This window comes from Charadrius vociferus, unplaced genomic scaffold (assembly GCF_000708025.1).
Source record: "Charadrius vociferus isolate BGI_N301 unplaced genomic scaffold, ASM70802v2 scaffold919, whole genome shotgun sequence".
Taxonomy (NCBI): domain Eukaryota; kingdom Metazoa; phylum Chordata; class Aves; order Charadriiformes; family Charadriidae; genus Charadrius; species Charadrius vociferus.
In genome coordinates this window covers 258,488-283,875 of record NW_009653257.1, presented here as the reverse complement: position 1 = coordinate 283,875, position 25,388 = coordinate 258,488, and the positions used below count along the sequence as shown (strand labels likewise).

Below are 25,388 nucleotides of genomic sequence, written 5' to 3'. Positions count from 1 at the left end.
TGACAGCGGGGGGGAAGATGGAGGGGGGGGGGCTCAGCTCCCGGGCAGGACCGGACCTCCCAGGGCTCATCCGCAGCATCGCATCGTTGGTTTTTGTACTGGAAAGGAGAAGATGAGGCCCTGGAAAGGTCTTAAACCCCAAATGTTGCCCAGAGCGTGGGGGTTTGCTCTCCAGGGGTGCACCATGAGGGAAGGGCAGCCTCTGGCTCCAAGTCTGTACACCACCAGCCCTCGGTGTCCGAGGTGATGTCCAACCCCACCACGCTCTGAACGTTTTTTCCTCGCCGAGAGCGGAGCCTGGATCTGGCTGAGCTCTGGTGGGAATCCATGTGACGTTTACTTTCCGTTGGTGTTTGGGGCTGGGAGGTTTCAGCCTGCTGCCCCGCTCGCGGCTCAGCGAAGGGTGTGGGTCAGGGCTTTCTGCGTTTTAAGCTAATCCCCACTCTGCAAAATACATCGTCTGACCTTATCGCACAGTGGTTTCTGCCACTCGCCTTCGCTAGGTGCGAACGGGCTGTAGGAAGAGGTTCACCACACCTCCCCTTGGGCTTGGGCACCTCCATCAGAGCCACCAGAGACAGGGCCAGCCCTAGCGCTTCCCTTCGTCCCTTCTGAAGGGCCCTTTTCCCCACTTGCTGCCGCTTTCAGTCCTTCTTCATGCTCCTTATCTCATCCTTCCCATCATCTCCCTTCCAGTTTTGGACGCCTCTTCCTCAGGCTCTCATTTGCCCTTTTGGCTGGTGCGTTTCCAGCGTGATGGATGAAAGAAAGTAGATGTCATCACCGAGATGGAGGGCACGAGGACTGTGGGCTGCAGGATTAAGAAGCAAATCCCCCTGGAAGCCCTCTCCAGGCAGAGGAAGGACAAGAAGGTGAGTACCCAGCAGGGATGGACCAAGGGCAAGTCATGCTTGACCAACCTGAGTGCTACGGGTGATGAGGTGATGGCTGTGTGGATGAAAAGGAGAGCAGTGGGTGGCATTTACCTCAACTTTGGCAAGGTCACCAAGATCTTCTGTTGTCTCCTAGCAGCCAAACTTGTGAGCTATGATTTGCAAACAAAGAATTTAAGATGGGTAGAAAGGTGGTTCGTCATCCAGGGTGCCTGGGACTGCTGATGGACCCTGTGACCAGCCCTGGCCCAGCCCCTGCAGGGCTGCGCCCCATCGGTGAGGTCTCCCTCAGCTCCCTAGCGTGATAACATCAAACATGGTGCTTGCGGAGCTGCTGCTGTCTCCGAAATGTTCAAAAAGTAGATGTGAAAATGGGGCTTCATTCTGCGATTTGCTCCGAAGAGAGCCCAAAGCCCTGTTGTTCACTCAGGCTGAGGTCATCTCCTCTGGGTACGCTTCTCCAAACCGAGTGCAGCGAAAAGATAATGACTTGTTTTGGGCTTTGCCATTCTCCCGGGGCTCAAAGAGATCCACAGTCCCCAAATCCCCAAATTATGTGGAATATTAAGGGTGTTTGCTGACAGTGGTTTATTTTCAAGCTCCTCTGCAGAGCTTCAGGCACACGCGTCTTCACATCCACCTCCAAGAGCACCAGGAGGGAAGCAGAGATAGTGCTGAGATGTAAGTGAGGGTCACTGTCTTTCAGCCTGAGCTGGAGCTCCAGTACCAGACTCACGAGCGAGGACAGTGGGTGCTGAGCCACCCATCTCCGGTGATTTTTCTCGTGCAAAAGAGAAACAGCTCCTGTCTTCATCTCATACCCTACATGCAGGGTCCCGGGCTTCAGTTCTTCATGATACTCTGGACTTTCCACCAAAAATACAGGGAGCTGGACGGCCTGTGTGTCCTCACTGCTGAGAAGGGAGGTCTGGAGATCAGACCCCTCCTCAACTGCTGAGAAGGGAGGTGTGGAGATCACCCTGTTGGAGAGCACGCTCAGGAGGCTTCCTCTCCCCATTGACCGCAAAGTGCTCCTGGCTGAGGACCAGAAGCTTTCCTGGAAAGAATATTTAGGCAGCTTACCAGCGCTGAGATGAGGCAGGTCCAAAAGATGATTTTTTTTTGCTTTGGGTGTTGCCCATTTCCAGTTGAAGACTCCAGGAACAGGCTAAAGAGCCAGGAAAAGCTTTTGTAGCTAAACTAGTGTATCAGGAGGGATGGGAAACCAACACGAACCTCTGTCTAAGGTCTCATAGTAAGGAAGAAGTCCGAGCAAAGGGAGAAGGAGTTGGCAAAGGCCAACGAGAGGATGAATAATCAACTTTGCGCTGTAGAAGTACTGTGTTTCTCTGTGTTTCAGGTTGAGTTGGATGATCTCGACGTCCCAGACTGAACACCAGATTGGGGGATGAATTGCAGCACCAAGGTAAAGCTACGCGGGGATGTAACCTCCCTACAGCTTTTCACAAAGGTCCGTGCTGGACATCCAGAAGTGGACCAGAGGACCACGCACCGCGCTGCGCTGTGGGGTTTTACAGCTCCAGCAAAGCTTTGCTTTCGCCGCACCCCGTCTGTTTTACCTGCCCTGTGATACGACTTTCGGCAAGCTGTTTCTAGTTGGTCTGTGCCTAAACTCTTCTTTTCGATCTTGTAGGACTGTCTCTGAGCAGATGTCACCGCAGAGAGGGCTTTCCACCTGGGACATACCTGCCTGCTGTAGGAGAAACCTCCATCAAGGAGTCCACACAGAAAGCACACGTCCAACTAATGGCAGGAACCAACTGCACCCAAGTGACTGAGTTCAGCTTAAAGGGGTTCACAGAGGACCCGGTGACTCAGGTCACCCTCTTTCTGATGTTTCTTCTCATTTATCTTGCCACCATCCTGGGGAACCTTGGGATGATTGCATTAATCAAGATGAGCCCTCAGCTCCACTCCCCCATGTATTATTTCCTGGGCAACCTGGCTTTTGTAGACCTCTGCTCTTCCACTGTCATCACCCCCAAGATGTTGAGTGACTTTATAGCAGAGAAGAAGGGCGTTGCTTACGCCGGGTGCATGGCCCAGGTGTTTATTTTTGATCTTTTTGGGATGACCGAATGCTTCCTGCTGGCTACGATGGCGTATGACCGTTACATGGCCATTTGCCATCCCCTGGTGTATCCCCTTGTCATGTCCCCAAAATGCTGTTTCCAGCTGGTGACTGGGTCATATCTCCTGGGGCTGACAAACGGCATGGGACAGACTATCAGCATGTCCAATTTATCCTTCTGCAGCTCCAGCGTCATCGACCTGTTCTTCTGTGACATTTCCCCTCTGATATCACTCTCAACCTCCGACACCACCCTCAGTCACGTTATCCTGAGAACTTCAGCATCTTTATTCGGTGTGTCCAGCAGCCTGGTTGTCCTGGTCTCCTATGCGGCCATCATCTCTGCCATCCTGAGCATACGTTCAGCCGAGGGTAAGCACAAAGCCTTCTCCACTTGCGCCTCCCACCTCACCACTGTGAGCATCTTCTACGGGACATCACTTTTTATGTACTTAAAGCCCAGCTCAGAGAGCTCAGGAGGAGGAGATAAATGGGCTGCGGTCTTCTACACCGTGGTGACTCCCATGCTGAACCCCTTGATCTACAGCCTGAGGAATAAGGAGGTGAAGGAGGCTTTGAGGAGACTCACAAAAAGAAAATAATCTTGAATGTTGTAAATTTATGGCCAGATAGAATGGCGATGTGGGGGGACGTGGTCACATTTTGATGATTGAATTTCTCAGATTGATAACAGTTTTGGGGTCTTCTGCGCTTTGACTTAGTAGCTTCGCTGGTTGATTCAATATTCTCAGATGGATAATAATTTCACTAATAATTTCGCTCAGTTCTCCAAACATTTATGTGTATATAATTTATGTTTATATTATTTATGTTTATATAATTTATGTTTATATCATTTATGTTATTACATTTAGTAGTTAATTTAACCTAATGAAGACACAGGCAGAGAACGACAAGCGTGCACCGCTCCTCATTTACAATTTTGCCCTCTACCATTTGTGCAGTCCTGTGTCTCAGGCCAAATTAAACCGGAAGAATACGGCAAAGAATTGCTGCGATTGGCTGGACTCTAATTACGAGCTGCGGCATGTGCTGCTCTCCCTTTTGCTTAGCAGGGCAGGATAAAGAGGGGGGTAATTGTACTGTCCCGCTAAATGAAATTCCATTTCAAGTAGGCGTTGTATAGTCGTTAATAATAATAATAGTAATAGAGTAGTAGTAGTAATAATAATAATAACAATAATAATAACAACTAGCCTTAGGGTGCCAATACCTTCAGCAAGAAAAATTGAGGTGACAGCAAATAGGTGGCATGCCACCCAGGAAATATTTTTTTCTTATTCATGCTCAAACCTCGTTAAGTGATTACCAGCACCATACGCCTCATTTAACATTAGCCAGCTAAAAATTGAAGTTAAATACCGCATTCGGGTGACCTCTGCTGTGAATGAAGGCGCATTTTAGGATGCGGTAGTGATGAATCCCCCCCCAAGGGGAGATGCTATCAAGCAGCCCCTATCCACTGCTCCACACCTTTCCTTCCGTCTCCCTGTGGACCGGGATAAAAGCCAGGATCTCCTACAAGCCATCATCTCCACGGTACCCCGACCACAACAGATCGCAGCCGCCTTCTCCTTCAGACCCTTTATTTTGCAGCCGCTGCCGTTGCCTGCCCCGACCTCCCTCCTGCTGCCTTCCCACGGAGAGAGCTGCTGGGTGGCGCACACAGGTTGCATCCTTCAAAAAAAACAAACAAAACCAACCCAAAATACTCCAATTTGGGTATTACCTCAGCCCATAGAGACTGCAGCCTCTCTCAGGACCGTGGCGAAATTGGGAGGGATGGCTTAGCCTTGGTGCTGTCCCAGAGACGTGTAATAACTCGGGTTGGAGGGAGAAGCGGCTCAGGTGGGTTAAATCACGTCGGGATCGAAGCGGTTCGCTGATTTATTAATGACACGCAACTAACAGGCACCCAGGGCCGATCAGCTGAATCCTTCTTTGTTCCCGAAAGCTTCCTGACAGTTCCCTGGTTATTATTTAATCCAGCCAACGATCGGCTGCTTGGTCGGCACTGCTAGTGTGGGGCAAACACCCTCCCGGGCTGTTTGCGCTCCCGTTCCTCCCTTATCGGCAGGAAACACCCGGGAGGTCTCCGGGATGTCCACCCACACCCACCATGGCCAACTCAGACCCTCCTTGTCCCGCTGAGCCTTGGGGACCGCCCAGGGCAGAGCTTTCACACCCTCCCTGGCCCCAATTTCTGTGTTTAACCACCATTATAGAGGTTTCCAACCTTTTTCTTTAAATAAGAGACTCAGGGTTATTTTTAAGGTTTTCTTTGCAGTCCTAGAACATCTTGTCTTACTGCAGTGACCTACAACGGTTATTTGTATGTAAAATATGACAATATTTGATGACTTTGTGTCCAGCTGGTCTTGACTTCACCATCACGTGGTGTTTCATAGAACCATAGAATGGTTTGGGTTGGAAGGCACCTTGAAGATCATCTCGTTCAGCCCCCTTGTCCTGGGCAGGGATACCTCCCACCAGCCCAGGTTGCTCCAAGCCCCGTCCAACCTGGCCTTGAACACCTCCAGGGATGGGGCAGCCACAGCTTCTCTGGGCAACCTGTGCCAGGGGCTCACCACCCTCACAGGAAAGAATTTCCTCCTCATATCTAATCTAAATCTCCCCTCTTCCAGTTTAAAACCATTCCCCCTCATCCCATCCCTCCCATCCCTGATCCAGAGTTCCTCTCCAGCTCTCCTGGAGCCCCTTTAGGTACTGGAAGGCCACAATAACATCTCCCTGGAGCCTTCTCTTCTCTAGGCTGAACCTCCCCAACTCTCCCAGCCTGTCCTCCCAGCAGAGGTTCTCCAGCCCTCAGAGAGCATCTTCATGGCCTCCTCCGGCCCTGCTCCAACAGCTCTGTGTCCTTCTGCTGTTGAGACCCCCCGAGCTGGAGGCAGCACTGCAGGGGGGTCTCCCCAGAGCAGAGCACAGCAGAGGGGCACGATCCCCCCTCGCCCTGCTGGCCACGCTGCGGGGGATGCAGCCCGGGGTGCCGAACTCTTTGTGCTTTAAAATCACAAGTCTGTGGCTCTGTAGCACTACTGCTCTGCTCGTTGTGGGTTCCTGCTGGAGCTGCCGCTCTCCAAACCGAAAGCGTTTCACTCGTTGCGCAAGCAGGGCTGGCCATGTGTGAGGAGACCAGGGGTTAGCTGTGTCTAACGGCCCTCGCTGACCACCAGAGCGGTGGGAAACACCTTGTGGGGCTCCAGGAGGAGAGTTACAGAGGGGAGAAGGAGCACCCAGCGTTGCAACTCCCTTTCCTGGTGGGTCGTGATGAGCGGGCGAGGACGTGGCTGGCATCTCGCACCTCGTTTTGCGTTCGCGCTGATTAGTCGCCAATTGCTTTGGAGCTCCACTCCTCTGAAGGGGCAGGAGCTGCTACGGCTACGTCCTCAGCAAGGTGTTTGAGCTTGTCTCTGTGTCACGTTAAATGCTCCAGGACTTCGAGGTGCAAATGAGTTTCCGACTAGAATTCATCTTACTTAAGAAAGCAGAAATAAGGCGGTCAGAACAGTGGTTTGACGCCGTAGTTGGGGTCTTGTGTCTGAAATTGTCCCCTGGCTCCTCTGCGGAAAGCACACACTGCATCTCAGGGTTTGGCTGGAGCCAGCGAGGCTTAGCTTTTTTAGGCGGAGCTGCCTTAATTCAGATTAATCTCTTTTAAACCCAGCGCTGGGCCAACACTGCTATCGCAGGGGAAGGAGCCACCTCCCTCGGTTTAGATACTTGGTGACTAGAGTTGGCCATCACCCCTTTAAGGGGAAGGACTTATCTCCTTTAAATTTAACTTTAAATAAACACCGTGTCGCCTCTACGTCCGGGCTGGGTACGTGGGCTCCCTGCGTGGCCAAGGAAGATTTGGTCAAGTCCATCGGTGGGGTCCGGTGTGGCACAGCGCAAGGCGGACACCTACATTTTGGCAGCTGAAGAGATGGATAAACTCTGCTGATTGCGTTGGCCAGGGTCGCCTTAGCTGGAACGAGACCTTTAGCTTGCAAATAGGTAATGACAGACGCTCAGATTTGTGTCTTAATATGAGCTGGATCTAAAAGAGGGTGAGATGAACCCCATGCCGGAGGTGTCTTCTAGCTGGTGGGTAAAAAAGGCACAGAAACAGAAAATGTATTTTTTTTTTTCTCTTTGGTTAAAATGAAGTTGAAGACTTGGGCTTCAAACGTGCAGATCCTGCACTGGAGTGGTGACTCCTCTCCATCGTGTGAAATCCAGATGTACGGGAAGAACCAGGAACCTGGAGGACAACCCTTTTCCATCCAGGCTAGTTGGAAACCGAGCTGCCTTCTGTTTCCCTCAGCACGGAAACAAAAGGGAGAGTCTCAGTTTGGCGTCACTCCCTTTAAAACTGGTGGCCAAGGTATCTTTCTTTTATATTATAGATATTATAATGGCTCATTTTAGACACCATTACTGCCCTGGAGCAAAAACCCCGCCTGAGGTCCTGGTGGAATGAGCAAGGAGACCCTATCCAAACACCGGTGAGCTCCTTTCTGTGTCTGCCTTTACCACCGTTCGTGGCTGGAAAAGACGTTTTGAACCCAAGAAAGAAATTTTGCATTTTCCACATTTCCTGAGAAAAGGGGAAAGCGAGAAGGGGAAGGTTGGGTTGAGCAAGGGCAGAGAGACACGTGGGGCAGAACTGATCTCAGCTGGCTTTAGACACCTGCAGGTTCAGCACGTGCATCTAAGCGAGTCACCCCAGAGAATGGGGTGCTTCTGTGCGTGATAAAATGGGGATATTTGGGCTGTTTTGAGATGTTTCTGCACAGTTACATGAACACTAACTGAGGTGGAGACGGAAATTAAGGAGGACGAGGAGACGGCCACCCGAGATGTGAGATGTTCGCAGTGGGACACAGCAGCCACCTCCTTCCCTCTGCCCAAGGTGGGTGTAAACGCCTGCGGTTGGGTCGCCTGAACCCTTTTAAAGGTATTCAGGTGACGTAGCATAACCCGATCTGCAATCAACTGCTCTTTTCTACAAAGCACAAGCCACACTATCGGTTTCTTTTCCTTTCACGAGCACCAAACCTCTCACTTCCCAATACTCTCGGCAGCAGCCTTCACTGGTTGTTTGTGATGAACCAGACAATCATATTTTTTTTTTTTTTCTGAAAAGAAGAAAAGAAAAAAGCTAGTCTTATTTTTTTTTTCCCTTTAGTAACAAAAGAGGGACAGATTAATTCTAAATATTTGCTTGTGCTTTCTCCCGTGTTTTCCCTCTTGCCTGCACAGGAGCACCCGTGTGTGCCGAGAGGAGTTTCGGGCATGTGGACCGTGCTCAGCATCCCATGGAGCGCGCTGCTCCTGCTGATGGTTGGACCGCTCATAAGCTTAGTGTCCACCCTTTATTAATCATGGGTAGGATCGGTGTTAAAAATAAATACATAAATAAGAGAGCACTTCCTGTGACTATTAATCTCATGGCTTCCAGTTCCTCATGACCAAATAAATTAGGGAAATTTCGTAGCCTCAGCAGTATGGAGTGCTGTGGGAGGAGCTCTGCACAGTGATCGCCTTGAAAGAGCGATGAACCTCCTTGGCTTTAAACCTCTGGACAGCGCAGGGTGAATAAAGTTGTCTCGGTGATGGAAAGCAGTTCTTCAGTTTTATTCTGTATTTAGTACAATCGCTTTCATTTCTGTTCCTCCAAAACTGCAAACATACCCCTACGCTGGGTTCATCCACCTTTTGGTACCTCTCATTTCTTCTAGGCTCGATATCAACTTCTGGGTTGGTAATGTACATCATGAGGAACACCACGAGGAGGAGGACCTGCAGCTCTGGGCAGTGGGTGCACCCCACAAGACTGACTCCATCACCATGGAGTGATGCCCCTGTACCATTGTCTGGGGAAGAAACAAAGATGGAGAATGGCTAAAACAATTTTGGCTGTCCCACAGGTCCATCATCAGAAAGAAAGATGGAAGCCTCACAGGTACAAGACATTTTCTGCCCCCCACCTTGGGCACAAGACATTAGAGATTTGGGAATTACCCATCTGATGCAGCAGAAAACCGAGTTTCATCCTCAGCTGTTGTGGTTGTAAATATTCTGCTTTTAATTTTGAAGCACATGATGCAAAACGGCTTCTCCAAGGGAGGTTTGGGGTTTTTTTTTATCCAAAATGGGTGGATGGGAATCGCACAAACTTCAAAAAGGGAAAATGCTGAGTCCTGCCCACGGGGAAGAATTGCCCCTGGCACCAGGACGGGCTGGAGAGCAGCTTGGCAGAGAAGGACGTGGAGGTTGTGGTGGCCACCAAGTTGAAGTTGAGCCATCATTATGTCCTTGCGGCAAAGACACCCACCGGCACCCCAGGAAAAGCGTTGGCAGTGGGTCAAGGGACTTTCTGCGACAAATGACCTACGGCCTGAGGAATGGAGAAGTAAAAGCTACTTCGAGAAGGGTGATGGGAAAAGAGGAATCGTCGTGAAGAAACGGTCATCACCCTGGTGCTAGAAGACAGACCGCGGGGCTGCTAGAAAGAGGGAAGTGAGAATGGTAATATTCATTTCTCAAACAGGCAGTGCACATATTTTAAGGTCATGTCTAGTGGACACCGTAAGAAGCAATCATCTCTATTTTTTTTTTTTTAAAAAAAACCATAAATAAGAATAGAGGAAGAAAAATATACCAGGTAAAATTATAGTGATGCTGAACACCACAGTGTGCGACCAGCAGATGCATAGTATGAAAAAGGAGGGGGAAAAAAAAAAAAAAGGAAGGAAAAGAAAAGTACTGATGAAAATCCAGGCACCTGATTGCAACTGTCTGGAAGAGAGTCACCTAAGTCTGAGGTCATGTCCTGACACACGCGTGGGTGATGCGTCCTGCCCTTGGAGCTCCCAGAGAGCCGCGTCCGCGCAAATGCTGCTTATAGGACCCGCTCGGAGACTCTGCCTCCCGGGAAGCAGTGGAGCAAAACCATATTCATGCATAAATGGACAATGACAAGTTATCTTGAAAAAAAAAAAAAGAAGAAAATGACGACACAATGACAAATTGATATCTGCATTTCAATCTGCTTTTTCTTTAACATACCCACATCTGCTCTGGGGGAGTACATAGTACGAAAGGAAATTAATCTAACTGATCATTGCAAATATTAATAAATGATTTCCTTAAATTAATCCATTACTTAGAGTTATTTTTTTTCTTTTCTCCCATGTTCCTGGAGAATAAAAATAAATTAAAAAAAAATAATAATCTTTCAAATTCAAGCTTCCAGCAAAAATGCATCGCCTTGTGTTCCACTCTTTGTTACAAAGCTGTGCATGCAAATGGAATGGCTCGGGCTCTGCGGGCATCATTTCTGACGTGCCTCGGGGAATCCCATCCCTAAAACCTTGGGGAGAAACCTCTGTGTTTAGCCCAGGTTCTTCGGGGACGGCTCGCTCCGTTTCCAGAGACCTTTTGGTGATTTTTCCTCTGGGCGTGGGGTAAAGCTTAAATCATCCATCCACCTCGGAGGCTGCCACGGGGAAACCTTCCTGGGTTCGGAAAGACCAGCGGAGCTTTAGCTTCAGCTCCCGGAACAGTGAGTCTCTTCCTGAGACCAACTGGAGGTGCCACTGACCAGAGGGAGGGTGAAATTTTGAGAGGTTTTGAGGCATTTTTTTGACTGGACGGGGAAGGGCTTCCTTAACCAATGTGTCCACCCTCTGCAGGAGCGGGAACCCCACCATGAAGCAATACTGAAGTTATTCAGGTCCACCCTGAAGGAAAAAACAGGTGCTCCGGTACATCCCAATCCTAATTCCTAACTCAATGTTTGGATAAAAATTCCCGATATTAGCAGAGCCAAGAGGTGCAAGGAAAGCGGCGTGTAAGTATAATTCAGATTGGAAGGGGGCGTTTTTCTCTTGAAGCTACACATATATGAACTTGCAATCAGGTACGCTGGTCTCATTTTAGTTGACCCAAACATATCACTACAGACTGAGAAAATCCCTCCAACGTGTCCTGTTATCCATTTAATGCAACGTTAATTAGCGTGGCAAATTAAGGCATGATATTACTGTGTTTACTTGTCCCTAAATAAGAATACCCCCCCAACAAAGGGAAAGAAATCCTCCCAGACATGCCCACATGCTGGAAAGAATTTGGATGTTCATGGGAAGACATCATTTTGCAAGATGAATTCTTTCCAAAATGGGTCAGGCAGATCTTTAAGATTTAAGCTTTACGTTTTTTGTTTGTTTGGTTGGTTGGTTTTTTCTTTCCTGTTTTATGATCTATTGGCTGTTCTTTTGTCAATATATTATTTTTCAGAGTATTATTTTGGATCTTCAACCTGCCCACCGAGGATAGCTATGGTATTTTTTCTCCAAATAAGTGAGTGTATCTATCCAGAATCTCGCCTTAGCGTCCGGCACTACGTATTCCTGCAAGCTGAGAGAAGTTATTTCGCCTCTTCCCTGTGTTTCTTTGTCTCCTCTGTGCTGGCACCCGGAGAATGGCTGGGGGAAACCACTCGAGTGTGACCGAGTTTGTCCTCGTGGGCTTCACCAACCTGCAGGAGCTGCTTTTTGGGATTTTTTTGCTCACCTACATCACCACGCTGGTGGGGAACCTGGGGATGATCATCCTCATCAGGACCAACTCGCAGCTTCACGTGCCCATGTACTTCTTCCTCAGCCACCTCTCTTTGATGGACATCTGCTGTTCTTCATCCATCACGCCGAAGTTCCTGTCAGGTCTCCTTGTAGAGAGAAATGTAATTTCTTTCAATGGTTGCATCACACAGTTTTACTTCTTTGCGGTATTTGGCACCACGGAAGCCATCCTTCTGGCTGTCATGGCGTATGATCGCTACGTGGCCATCTGTGAGCCTCTGCGCTACTTGGTTGCCATGCCCCATGGGGTCTGTGTCCAGCTGGTGGTGGGCTGCTATGCTGCCGGGAGCCTGAACGCCCTTGTGCACACCAGTGGTCTCCTCCGACTCTCTTTCTGTGGCCCAAACCTTGTCAATCATTTCTACTGTGAAATGCCACCGCTCCTGCTGCTCTCGTGCTCCGACACCTGGCTCAACAAGACTGTGATGGCCGTGTGTGTTGGCTTCATCATAACAATCTCAGTCTTGGCCATCGTTGTCTCCTACTCTTGCATCCTGCTCGCCATCTGGAACATCCGCTCTGCGGAGGGCAGGCACAAAGCCTTCTCCACCTGCACCTCCCACCTCATGGTTGTTGCCCTCTTCTATGGCTCTGCGGCTTTCTTGTATTTACATCCCTTTTCCAGACACGCAGAAGACCAAGGGAAAACAGCCTCCGTCTTCTACACCATGGTGACCCCCATGCTCAACCCTTTCATCTACAGCCTGAGGAACAAGGAGGTGAGGAGCACCCTCAGAAGAGCTACTAACAGGCTCCTCTCCTGCATGTATTCCCACTAGTCCCGCTCTAACCAAACCGGAGCAGATATCTCCACCCACGGTGGAGTCAGCAGGAGAAATAAGGCTGACAGCTGGAGGGCACTGTACGTTTCCGCACATCTGGTGAGATGTACAGGCTCTGCCTTGTCCTGAACACCACAGAGTTTAAATTATGAATTAATTCCATGTTGGGGACCCTTGAAAAATAAATTGCCTGTAATTACAATGTCTGAAAGAAGGAAAGGATGCGGAAAAGACAGACGGTCCTAAAAACACTGAAATTGGCAGTGAAACTTGCAGAGTAGATAAATTTATAAGCAGTGCTTCAACGTGCGTGGCTGATACTTTTTCCCAAAGAGGATTTAATGCGATGTTGCAACAATATTAAGTTCTGTGGCCTGCAAGAGGTGGCTCAGAGCAGAAGGGGACAATCTAAGTAAAGGCTACTCCGTGCTGGGGAGGGACAATGTCTTTCATAACTTTTGTTGTCAATTTTTCTAAGTAGTTGCCTAAGGTTTTGCTTTAGTACAATAAACCTGATTTATTATTGTCTCTGATTTGTCCAAGGATAGTCTTTATGGGGAACAGCACATCCCCACCCTTCATATGTATAGCATGTAAACCCCCGTGATGAGGATCTTGCTTTCCTGCGTGGGTCTCCCTTATGGACATCGACCAGCCTGGAGCCACCATGATGACATGCTCCTTTGCCAAGGAGCAAGGTAGAGTTTTACCCCCTGTGACAAGCATCCTCTCAACTTGGCCAGGAACAGTCTTTCAAGACATTGTCTGAGCAGTCTTGGCTTGTCCCAGGATGTCACATGGCGTTGACAACACGGAAAGCCTCCACGCTTCTGGCCATATGTTGTATTCAAACATGCTTGACTTCTTTGGTTGCTCCAAGACTCTTAACGCTGGCCAACCCCCCCGTCCCCAATTTCCTCTCCTACTTATGCGTCTCCATCCAGGCAAAGTTTATTTTCCATCCCAGCTGCAGCTTATTAATAATTTCTGCTTCCAGGTTCCAGGAGTTGAGTCATCTCGGTCCAGGAGTCATCCTGTCTAATTGTAGGCTTTCACATCTGACTTAGTCACCATCGGTTCCCCTTATGGAGACAACCGTGCATTTGGGGGCTTTGATTCATCTGATGTATTTTAAACACCCACATCAGGGCGAGATGAATTTTTCTGGAAAAAACGTATGGTTTTCTCCGCTCGCTGCTTGGCAGCGAAGGGTGATGGGCTGACACGGCCGGACAACAAACGCACCTTTTGCTCAGAGCAGTCACGCTCGGGGCATGTTCTGAAGAGTTAGTTTAAACGTAAATTAACTAAATTTACAAGAATTAACTGGTTAATAACTTAATTAAATGAAACATATTCTATCCTATAAGGGGAAAGCTTCAGCTCACCATGCTGATGTTTTGGAGTCCTTCAAAAACCCCACCCAGAAGTGAGAAGGCGAAACTAGATTTGATGAATACTTTATAGTTCAGCTGAGCATGGACGCTCAGCATCCAGAAAACCCTTTCTGGAAAGAACAGGAAAGCAAAAGGGATGAAGATAGCGTCAGAGCTACGCTTTCGCTTTGATATCAAGGTCACTAACACCAGAAGGAAGGTTTCTATTTTCTGTGGATGGATAGGAAATAACTCCCTAGATCTGATTAGAAATACTAGTGTTGTTTTGTCCTTTTAGGAGCAATAAAAGAGAAACTTTTCTCCATAAATCTGGCTGTGACTCTCCCAGATGCCTGGATCCAACTCTTTGCGTTTTTAGACAACAGGATATCCCAGATCATGTTAAAGCAAATTGCAGGAGAAGAGTTCCTGAATAATTTTGCCTCCCTCCCCGATAGTGTTGCAACACTTCCCCAAATCCTGAGCTATCTCCTGACCCTTGAAACTCTTTTTCTTACACGGGTTCTTTTTCATTCTCTGTGATTCCAAGAGATAAATGACATATTCCAAGAGATAAATTTATATATATATATATATATATATATATATATTTCTTTATATAAATAAGTGGGAAAAATTACTCAAGGTTACATTTATCTTGCTGAAACTAATTGTGTTTATTTATCAGGGCATGTCTCCTCCTTAAGGAGCTGTTTCCAAAGCCATCAACTCCCAAGAGAAGTTTCCTGCATGACACACCTGGGAGGGCAGCGGCAAAACCCTCGGTCTTTTAATGACAGAGTCCGAGAAACTGTGGGTTTTCTTGGTCAAGTATTGACGCCCTTCCTGGCTGGCAAATCATTCTTGCTTTTAACACCGGCGCTGGGCAAAATTTGGGCTTATTTCTCAGGTAAAATGTTGGTCTAGGAGATAACAAACCCAAAAGGGCCCCGAGATGTGAGCAAACAGGTGAGTTTTAGCCTAAATAGCGCTCCACAGAGTTGCAGGGAGAGGACTCGAGGCAGGAGCCCGTTCCCACATGGAGTAGCCACCCAAGGTCAGGATATCTCAGGCGTTTACAAATTGCTTTTCCAAATGTGAGGCGGCCGCAAGCTGAGGCTATGAGTCAAGCCAACCCAGATACTTAGGCACTTAGAGCTTAGCAGCCCCTCAGCTGATTATTTTAATCAGGATTACCAGGATTAATAATTATAGTCCAGTGGCTGGAGAAGGCAGAGGCTCGGACAAGCATCGGTGGTCTGAGGCGTGTTATCGTGCCGGCAAAAAACCCAATCCCTCGCTGTCCTCGAGCTCTGGTTTCTCTCAGAGGTGTTACACGAAGCCGAGAGGAGAGCGGGTGGTGCGCGGTCTGCTCTTCCCTATACCGGGAAGGTGACGGCAGAGAAGCCCTACCTGGGTTATTTGGCAAACTCCGAGTTGTTTCTTAGAGGGGCGCGAAAGTTTCTGCGCCCGACTTAATGCTGGAATGAAATATAAAAATTCCTTTGGCTGAATCCGGATTTGGGGGAACCTGATGTATAGGTGGAGGTGGGGCACGTGCCTTGAGCTTTCCTCGTGCAGACGGGTCCTTCCCAACGGTGTAATTTGGCATCTTGTTTAACAGTTCAAAACACCTTAATGAGAAATTTCTGTGACTATTCCTAACTTCTGTTTTAAGGGATAAGCTTAATTTTCTCTTTTTTTTTTTTTCTTAAAAAAATGCATTATCAGCATCTTACTCCCCCCAGTTGATAACGGCACTGTCGCTTTGTTGGGGTTTCCACTGGTAACGACCTTTATAAATTCTTTCTGTTGTCTTTCTCCTCTTAGTGGCATCACCGGAATGACATGGGTACCACCACATTTAAAGGGGGGCTTAATACTTGCACTAAATCTCCTGTTTCACACTTAACTTCAGAGTTTCGTAGGAAGGAAGGGAAGAAATTAGAGTTTCATTTTAATTTGTTCTGTAACTCCTTAAGGGAATTCTCTACAAAATGCCTCTATATCTCAGCAGTGCTTTTTCTCTTTCGATTTTCTGAGGCAACTTTATTTATTCTTTTAAACGCAGGCTCTGATTTCTAATGTTAGAATAAATTGCTGTGGTGATCTCTTTGGATCTGATGAGTAACAAACTTCTTAACTTCCTCAGGAGGTAGCACAAACCTTCCTATTTGCAAAGTCACTTTATCAAACCAATAAAACCATCAGAAATAAATTCTGGCATGCACTTCCCTTGCTTTGAAACGTGTTTTGAGACAGACATTGAATATGTTGTTCCACATCCTCTGAGATTTGTCTTTCCTGGTGAAAATAAATGCGTCTTTAACGTTTGTTTGTGGGGAAACCAGGAAGATGCTGACCCTGTGTTTCTCCGCACCTCTGCTTGCCCTACAGCGACTGTACTACGATGGCGGCCAAAGGCAATCGCACCCCCAGTGCTGAATTTATTCTCTCGGGGTTCTCAGAGCAGGGGGATGTCCAGGCTGTCCTCTTCGTGGTCTTCTTGGTGATCTACGTGGTCACTCTGCTAGGGAACCTGGGGATGCTGGTGTTAATCAGGCTGGATGCCCAGCTTCACACCCCCATGTACTTCTTCCTGAGCAGCCTCTCCTTCCTAGACATCTGCTATTCCTCCTCAATCACCCCCAGACTGCTTGTGGATCTCCTAGCGGAAAGGAAGGCCATTTCTTACTCCGCGTGCCTGGCACAATTTTATTTCTATGCGGTCTTCGCCACCACCGAGTGCTACCTCTTGGCTGTGATGGCCTACGACCGCTACGTGGCCATCTGCAGCCCCCTGCTCTATGCCATCTCCATGTCCAGCAGAGTTTGTGCGCTGCTGGTAGCTGGCTCGTACCTCGCTGGAGTCATGAATGCCACTATCCACACGGGGTTTGCACTTCGGCTGTCCTTCTGTGGTCCCAACATCATCAACCACTTCTACTGTGAGGGGCCTCCGCTTTACGCCATCTCTTGCACGGACCCCACCATCAATGAGATTGTGATGTTTGTTGTGGTTGGCTTCAACCTGTTCGTCACCAACCTGACCATCCTCATCTCCTACACCTACATCCTGGCCACCGTCCTGAGAATGCGCTCGGCTGCCAGCAAACACAAAGCCTTCTCCACCTGTGCATCCCACCTGACTGCCGTCACCCTCTTCTACGGATCTGCTGCATCCATGTACTCACGGCCCAGCTCCAGGCACTCCCAGGACCTCGACAAAGTGGCTTCTGTGTTTTACACGGTGGTGACCCCCATGCTGAACCCCCTCATCTACAGCCTGAGGAACCAGGAGGTGAAGGGTGCGCTGGGGAGAGCGATGGAGAGGAAACGTTCACCTGAAAAATAGTTTTCCCTAGGGCTTCCGAGGAATTGAGAGGTCTTCTTAGAAACGTTTGCATGTTCCATTTCTGTACGGCTCTCTGATGAGCTACTGGGCACAAAGTTACTGGGAAACCTCTGCCTTGTTCCTAAATATTGGGTCATTAACTCCTCTTGGATGAGGCCAGTCACTGACTTGCCTCAGGGATGCGTTAGCTACTGTTTGTGTTTACAGCCTGATATTATTTTCATTTCAAGAATTTAAGCCACTTTTATTTGTGTTTACAGCCTGGTATTATTTTCATTTCAAGAAGCTGAACCCTTCTGACCTTTTGAAGTTTGCGAATGCATTACCACTGTTGTCTGGAGCAACGACAACAAATAACACCGATTGCTTTCGGGGTGACGGTGATGACCAGAGCTCTCTTCGTACCGCGTAATGGGCACATTTCTGGTGAACACAAGACTCGGGTAATCCAGTGTTCCCGGTAGTAGCGATGGACACTGGGCTTCATAACAACGCTTCCCTGCAGTAAGGCGCTTCCAGGTCTTTTCTGAAACTTCTTTTAGCTCAACTGTAGCTGTATTTCCAAGTTTATTTGAGAAACTTCCGCAGTGCCCGCAGCCTGCTCAAGGACCGGAGAGCCATCATCCGGCATCTCCTATGAGTTATGGTAAAATTACCCAGCAGTCAGGTACCTGCTCCCTGCCCTGGCATTTTGTGCTTGTTTTGGTTATATTATTATTATTTAGTTATATTATTATTAAGATACAGGGGAACGACTAATAAACTTTAGCAATTATAGCATACCCCCTAGACCAATAGGAGAGAAAAAAAACACTGACCAGGAACAAACATGGGGTAGAAACATATAGAAGTGACCCTGAGCAGACCCCAGGCTGGCATGGAAGATGGTCCCACCACAACCAGTGCTCCCACAAAGCACAAGGCCATACCCCCTCAGCAAGGAGCTTAGGGTGCTGCTGGATCACTGCATCATCCCACCAAGGAAGAAGGACCTCAGCCTGTGTGGGGGGGTGGGAATTTAACCTCAGGAATGAGGGGCAGGCACTTTAATCAGAGAAACCTGGAGGAGCATTGCTCTCCATCCATCAAGGCTCACACCGTTGCCCTTAATACCATCACATGCCAACACACTGACCCTCCAACTCATGGACTTCGGGACCTGGACACGCTCTGACAAGTGAGGCAGCTGTAGAAGTGCACTTTGTTGTTAACAAGGAAGAAAGTTTCTTTCTTGTTAGCCCCTGCTAATTAGTCTCTCATGGCTTGTTAAGAAGAATGAGGTAAGTTGACTACAAGGCTGCTGAAGAGCTTTTGTGGTGATTAGGAAACTTTCTTGGTAAGCCCCAGAAGGTCTTGTTAAGCTGATGACTCCTGGAAGGGTGGTTGGTCCCCAAGGACCACTTCTTGCTCCGGGAAGGGGAGTAGCATCATTTATGATGAAAACATGGCAAGAACCTGGAGCTCAGGCCTGCTGGAGGGCCTGCTGGAGGGCTTTCTGTGCCGGTACAAGCTTGGTCATACACTCTCATTAAAGAATGCGAAATCCTTGTCTTCTAACATGGTCCCCTTGGTTCTTGCTGATGGGGTGATTTGTCCCTGCCTGCTTTTGACCCCCTAGCAGAGGGAGCCGGGGAAGCTCGTTGCATTTCTCCTCACCTTTGGACCTCCTCAACGACACCTCACACCTTGAACAAAAACTAGAAAAATAGGAACAGGTCTTTATTAATCACAAATGGCGACGAGGAACTCTGACTTAACCACTCAGTTTTATTTATCTAAGTTTGAAGGAGATGAGTCTAATTCGATCCATCTAATCCCTCCTCCCTACAGTCTTAATAATCATCATCATCATCATCATCACCATCATCATCATCATCATCCCTTTATTGTTTGGGTTGTTTTTTTCCTTTCAGTTGGATTAAAACTTTATAAAGGAAAGAAGGTATTTTAATAACTAAGAAACCACTTCCATTTTTTTGTATGTTTTCTTTCAAATGATGATGGAAACTTGTTGCTTAAGTTGCGGGAAAGGAGCAAGATGCAGGGAAATTCCCCAGGCCAGGTCTGGGTTCGGTTGCCCTCATGTAGAAATCCGTTGCCGTTCGCTCTGTCCTGAGGTGCTGAGGACATTGGCAAGTGCTTGGCATGTATGCCATGCGGCTTTCAGAAGTGCTGGGCCATTCTGGAGAGTCATCTGAAAGCTCAGAGGAAGACCTGTGGGCATCCCTGTGGTGTTAATAGCCTACGTTCAGGCAACTGAACTCAATCCCAGATGCCTTTAACATTGGTTCTTCCAGTCCGACCCTCTGTATCCACCCATATGAGTGAGTATAAACGTGTACGTATGTATATGTGTATCTCTGTAGGTATTTGCTGACTGCACTCTCTGACTTTTGTGAATGGGAAATCTCAGTCTCAGCACTGCACTAAATTACTCGTACATTGGGACTCCTTGGTTTGAAGTGCATATGGAGAAACCGGAGATACCCGTTGAGGACAAATGCGTGTAGATTTGCCATCTGGTACAAGCCAACACAGTTTCATTAAATTCACTTTCATGAGTCACATCAGTAAAAGCACTGTCTCATTAAGTTTTCTGTTTTGCATGAGCAAACATTGAATGGTTGGACGTGCGCCCTAAAAGTCATCATTACCAATCTGTGTATGTGGAAAGATCTCTATTTTTAGGCACATTACTGAAAGCAGCAGTCATTCAGCGTGTGCATGTGGTTGCACACCTGAGCACAGGCATGCTCGTGTCTGCAGAAGTTGGAATTCATCTCGCCCGAAGTTTTCAGTCTAAAAACTAATTATTTGAGCTCTTTCATAGTCAATGAAAGTGATGGACTCTTCCACAGGGAGACCAGAACGTGAGCTGTGTCCTGCTGCCTCCTTGCAACTTCCCCCATGCTCCAACCAAGCTTGTGAAGACCCTCTCTGGGTGCCCCTGGTGCTGGTTGCTTCTTCGAGGTGCCACAGTCAGCTTGATGATTTTCTCATCTGGCCTCATCTGTTGATTGTAATGTTTCTCATCAGGTAACACAAGGCATGGGCAGAGAGATGAGGAGACAAAGAAAGGAAAACCAAATCCCCCTGAAGATTCGTCTTGGCTATCCATGACACCCTATCCCTTGTTGGCCCTTTTTGCCCAGAAATACTTGCTCATGGTCTTGTCCAGCAGGCCCTGATGGGATCACAAGTTTAGAGATCATGAGAACAAAAGCGCGTTGACGGTCTCTGTGGGACATCCCCACACCAGCTCATCCCACGGGGCACAGCGAGCAGCAATGTCGTGGCCTGTACCAGCACCACCCGTGGCGTGTGGCTGGGGATATTTATCCATCGCTGCCTTCTACGTTTCCTTAAGGATCCGGTTCCTGCAGTGTGTGGCTCAGCCCTTCGCTATGGCCTTTGCACCCAGCAAAATGTTGCTGCACAGTTGTGCATCCCCCAGAGGCCCCCTGAGTTACCCCCTGCGCCCCAGAGAGAGAATTTTCTGAGCTTTCGTGGCTCTCAATGTTACCTGCTCATTATTTCCGTCGCTATAGCCGCAGAACAAAGATGCCATCTCAAGAACTTCCATGTTATTTGCATTTAATTGACTAGATCTTTTTGCCAGTCTGAATCCAGGAGGCAATAAGAACTCTAGAGCATCCTTCACCTCCGTGTTCCTCAGGCTGTAGAGCAGGGGGCTCAGCATGAGGTTCACCAGGGTGTAGACAATAGACACCACTTTTTTCCTGGTCCAGGGAGTAACTGGGAACTCTGTGGTCAATGGGGAGAAGTGGCAACTGTTAGTCAGTATTCAGGTAAGTTCTTCAGGATGTTTATGTTGGAGCAAGATGAAATGCTTCCTAGAGTATGGGCTGGGGAACAGTCAGATGAAGAAGTCCACACCTGTAGATGACAACGTTCATCTTACCCACGCTCAGACTCAACAGCTGGTACGCTCAATAAAAGTACGAAGGTAGCTATAAAGGTTCTGCAAAAGAAAAAAACTAACACTACAGCCCCATAATTAGCTTTTCACTTATCAAAAAAGTGCTGTTTCCAATTTCATTTTGGCATTTCTCTGGGGAGCGCTGCAGGCTGGCGTGCACAAGGAGAAATCCCGTGCCGAGCCAGGGGACCGGCCGTGGCGACGAGCACCAGACCGTGCACCACATCCTACTGCCACTGAATGATTCATTTCACGCCTTATCATTTCTTTCTTTTTTTTTTTTTTTTTTTTTCCCCCCTTTGAGCAATTTGGCCCTCATCAAGTCAGTGTTGAAATGGTATAGATCCCGGTGGAATGAAATTAAACTTCAAGCGGAGCTTATGAGCGTATTTGGAAGGAGCTGCGCGCTGCTGTTAACCCACGCGGACCGGCCGCTTTCCAAACGTGAAAGATCTGCCCCGGCCAAGCGTAGAGTCCGCGCGTGAATTTTTCTTTTCTCATTCTCAGGACAAATTTGTGGGAGCTGGAGATCAAAACCCGCCAGGCGTCTCGGGGAAAAAAAGCCACGCAGACCCTCACTACCTTGTCTTTTTTTTTGGGTAGGCGTTGCTTTCTCCGTTCTTTTAAATTAAAACTCATTAAGAGGCTTTTTGGCATCGTTGCGCACTTGAGCACAGATTGTGTTTTTATATATTTCCCGAGTGACTAAGATTCAATGAACAGGATAAGGGTAGCGAGTAAAAACAATAACACGGAGGCAATCTGGCAGACTTCATAATATTTCGAGCTGACAATACTTTTCCTACTTTTGAAACTGCTTTAGACACCTGCCAGAAAATGCCGCTCTTGTCCCCCTAGGCACAAATTCTGCTCAAACGCTGGTGGCATTTATGTTGTCTTCGGCGAATTCGCTGTCAGGTAAAGGCAGTATGATTTCAGAAGGGGCAGTTACCAGCTGGTCGTGTTTAACTGGTCCAAAGTGCTGCCTGTATCCCGGGGGGATGCGGTGGCTGGAGGGGCTGTAGACAGCCTGCCAAGGGTTTTGGCCCCAAATCTCATTAGAAAAAAGCAATACTGAAGAAAAAAAGTCCGTCACGGAGGTTAATAAGAGACCTACTTGTGAAAATATATCAACGTTTTGAAAATGATCGCTGCCTTTCTGTAGATATTCATATATTTTGCTGGATGACGGCATCCCTCTTAGCCACAGGGCCACCGACAGCAGTTGTGAAGTGATGGTGGTGGTGAGATGTTCTCACAGGCAGTCTGGGTGTGTGCAGAGTTTGTCTGAGGGGGGTTTATAACACCTCCGATTTCTCACTGCCAAAAAAACCGACGCATGTGGATAGAAAATATCATTCCCACTAATACTGGGAGGAATAAGCGGTCTCTGAAACGCAGCTGTTGGAGGTTCTGAAAGTGGCAACCTACTCAAACGAACTAACACAGAGAGACCAGCAGCTCTGGAAACCAAATCTCTCGGAGAAAGCAGATAGGAGAGTGTTTTGTGAATCCATACGTCAAGACCACAGTATTGTAGATAATACCCATCACGGCACTCGGACCCACTGGACACATCTCAGGGAAAAGAATTTTGTTTAGGTAAGACTACAGTTCTGGTATTGATTTGCGCTTAGGCGATGGCCATTGCCTTGGTCTTCTCATTAAGGCTCATAGAAAAAAGTTAAAAAGAGGAAAAAGATAGCAGGAAAAAACTAAGTGGGGAGACAATTAGTGTCTTATCGAAGCCAGAAAAGGCAAAGATCACCATTTGGGGTGAGGTTTGGAGCAAGAGGGTGCTAACAAGGGGAGATCATGACGGCAGAAATGATTGCAAGAAATATGTTCGCGTTGCCGAAATCCAGCACTAGGAGAGACACTTGAGAAAGTTAGATATTAACCAGGGGTGACCGCAGAAAAAAGTTGGGATTTGCTTTTGGTGAATCATGTAGATGTTTGCTTTTCATCCACTCCCTCTCCTCAGCATGGGAGTGAGGGGAAGACATCTTCCTAAATCCAGGTATTCAAAGCAAATTGTTCCTGGGCTTCATTAGTGAGCCTGGAGATGAAGAAATTAATATTCCGGGTGGATTTTGCTTGTTGTCAAGCTTCTTTTCTCCATGGGCTGAAATGCCTCCAGGGTCACAGAAATTAGTATAAATACCACTAGAAAATACGGAGGGGGCTTGTCTGCCCTCTAGAAGGCGCAACAACAAGTCCTCTATGGTGCGGCTTTTAAGGAAAGAGTTCTAAAAAGCACTCAACAATTGCTTGAAGATGAATTATGGCCCCGGACATCTTGTCTGGAGGAGCAGCCAAACTCATCCCAGTCACTGAAGGAGCTGCACTGAAGATGTCAGTTTTGTTGGAGGTGTCATGTCCAAGGTGAGGGCATCTTCTGTTCTGGCCAGTCTTCAGCCCTGAACCTGCTCTGGAGCGGTGGGACATGAAGGGACATCGTGGGGCTAAAGTAAGCACCCCTTCTTTTTTGTCTGATGGACTTGAAGGTGGTGAGATAGAGGAAAGAAAGGAGCAGAGGTGTAAGATATCTCGTTCATAGCAACGAGACTGAGAAGAGCAGAAGGAATCCTACATGGAAGGAGGATTCTTCTGCTTTAGATGACATGAAACAAGGAGACGTGTTTGGTTTTTTCATAGGTGATGGCACGGGATGGCCCCGGTGGCCAAGGCAAGAGGGTGCCCAATACTGACAGCATGGACTGTGTTATCTCCTCTCCCTGCCCAGCTCCTCCTGTGCTTGCTTGTATGGCCTCAGCTCTACATCCAAGCTAGTTTCCCTGTCGCCACTGCGAATTTCCTGTCCTATGGGGTTGTCAAGACTGTGTCTACTGAAAACTGTGTATTCGTATCAGTTTTGAAAGAGAACTGCACACTTTTGCTCTGGTTTGTTTCGCAAAATCAACAAGAAAAGCAATTCTGCGGTTTCTGCAAGTCAAATTGTTCGGTGTTGTTTTATTTTAAAAAATACAATTATTTTCAAACTGTATCTGCCGTTTACTAAAGAAAAAGCAAAATGCATTAAATAGCTTAATTTTTCTTCAAGAAGGTTATTACTGAGAAACACACAGTGTATTGATCTTCCTCTTGTGTTAAATTTCCCCAGCAAGGCGCGGATAGGAAGCTGCGCAGGAGATGAAGTGCCGAGGGAAACCCAGGTGGGTATTCCCACTGTCCATCTTGACAAGGAAGTTTTGGTTTTAGGATCCTTTTGAAGCCGCTGGATGGAAGCTCGGCTCTTCTAAGAGTGGTCCAGAGTCCAGCTGACATTTTGTGACACTCTGGTAGGAAGTGTTGTGCCTCACTTCGGTGACACCGAGGAAGTTGAGGGTGCTGCTGAGCTGCCCAAAGCGTTGTCTGTCACTTCACCTATCTCCCACAGGTTGAACGTGTTGCAGAGAATGACAACTGCCAATCACACTGATGTCCACCAGTTCATTCTCTTGGGGCTGACCACCCGCCCGGATCTCCAGGTCCCCCTTTTCTTGGCTTTCCTGGCCATGTACGTGGTCACCCTCTTGGGGAACTTTGGGATAATTATCTTAATCAGGACTGATCTTCACCTTCACACCCCCATGTACTATTTCCTTGGCCACTTGGCTTTTGTCGATGTCTGCTATTCCTCCGTCATCCTCCCCAAAATGTTGGTCCAGATCTTGACCGAGGAGAAAACCATTGGCTTCTCGGGGTGCGCAGCCCAGCTCTGCTGCTTCGTTGTTTTTGGGGTCACCGAGTGCCTCCTGCTGGCTGTGATGGCCTACGACAGGTACGTGGCCATCTGCAAGCCCCTCCTGTACCCCACCATCATGGACGGATGGATGTGCTGGTGGCTTGTCACTGGTTCCTATGCTGTCGGCATCTTGCACGCGGTGACACACACCACTTTCATCTTTACTTTCTCCTTCTGCCGCTCCAATGTCATCAACCACTACTTCTGTGACATTGCCCCGCTCTTAGCTCTCTCCTGCTCCGACACCCGCACCTATGAGGTGGTCGTCCTTGCTCTTGTCAGCATAAACTGCCTCAGCACCATGACCGTCATCTTCGTCTCCTACACTTACGTCCTCCCCGCTGTCCTGAGGATCCGCTGTCCGGAGGGCAGGAGAAAAGCCTTCTCCACCTGCGCCTCCCACCTGACGGTCGTCACCATGTTTTACGGGGCAATCTTGTTCATGTACCTGCGCCCCAGCTCCACCTACGCGTTGGATGAGAACAAGAGGGCCACTCTGCTTTACACCATCATGACCCCCACGCTGAACCCCT

At 48.1% G+C, this 25,388-nt stretch overlaps 4 protein-coding genes across 4 annotated transcripts; all 4 read left to right on the top strand.

Annotated features, from left to right (window-relative positions):
• Positions 1-2,660: 2,660 nt before the first annotated feature.
• Positions 2,661-3,587, top strand: LOC104293633 (olfactory receptor 5G3-like). Its single transcript, XM_009893151.1, has one exon. It carries the CDS (start codon positions 2,661-2,663, stop codon positions 3,585-3,587), a length of 927 nt encoding a protein of 308 aa, XP_009891453.1.
• Positions 3,588-11,494: 7,907 nt separating this feature from the next.
• LOC104293644 (olfactory receptor 1009-like) lies at positions 11,495-12,433 on the top strand. Its single transcript, XM_009893162.1, has one exon. It carries the CDS (start codon positions 11,495-11,497, stop codon positions 12,431-12,433), a length of 939 nt encoding a protein of 312 aa, XP_009891464.1.
• A 3,789-nt stretch (positions 12,434-16,222) lies between these two features.
• Positions 16,223-17,167, top strand: LOC104293643 (olfactory receptor 1020-like). Its single transcript, XM_009893161.1, has one exon. It carries the CDS (start codon positions 16,223-16,225, stop codon positions 17,165-17,167), a length of 945 nt encoding a protein of 314 aa, XP_009891463.1.
• A 7,359-nt stretch (positions 17,168-24,526) lies between these two features.
• On the top strand, positions 24,527-25,387 carry LOC104293642 (olfactory receptor 8U9-like; the record flags this gene model as incomplete). The annotated part of the gene is made up of 1 exon (XM_009893160.1): positions 24,527-25,387. A coding segment is annotated over exon 1 (861 nt), but the record flags the coding sequence as incomplete, so codon positions are not given.
• Position 25,388: the final 1 nt, after the last annotated feature.

Bases quoted from the DNA above. Each gene is read 5' to 3' on its own strand.
- LOC104293633 (XM_009893151.1), top strand. From the start codon at position 2,661: ATGGCAGGAACCAACTGCACCCAAGTGACTGAGTTCAGCTTAAAGGGG.
- LOC104293644 (XM_009893162.1), top strand. From the start codon at position 11,495: ATGGCTGGGGGAAACCACTCGAGTGTGACCGAGTTTGTCCTCGTGGGC.
- LOC104293643 (XM_009893161.1), top strand. From the start codon at position 16,223: ATGGCGGCCAAAGGCAATCGCACCCCCAGTGCTGAATTTATTCTCTCG.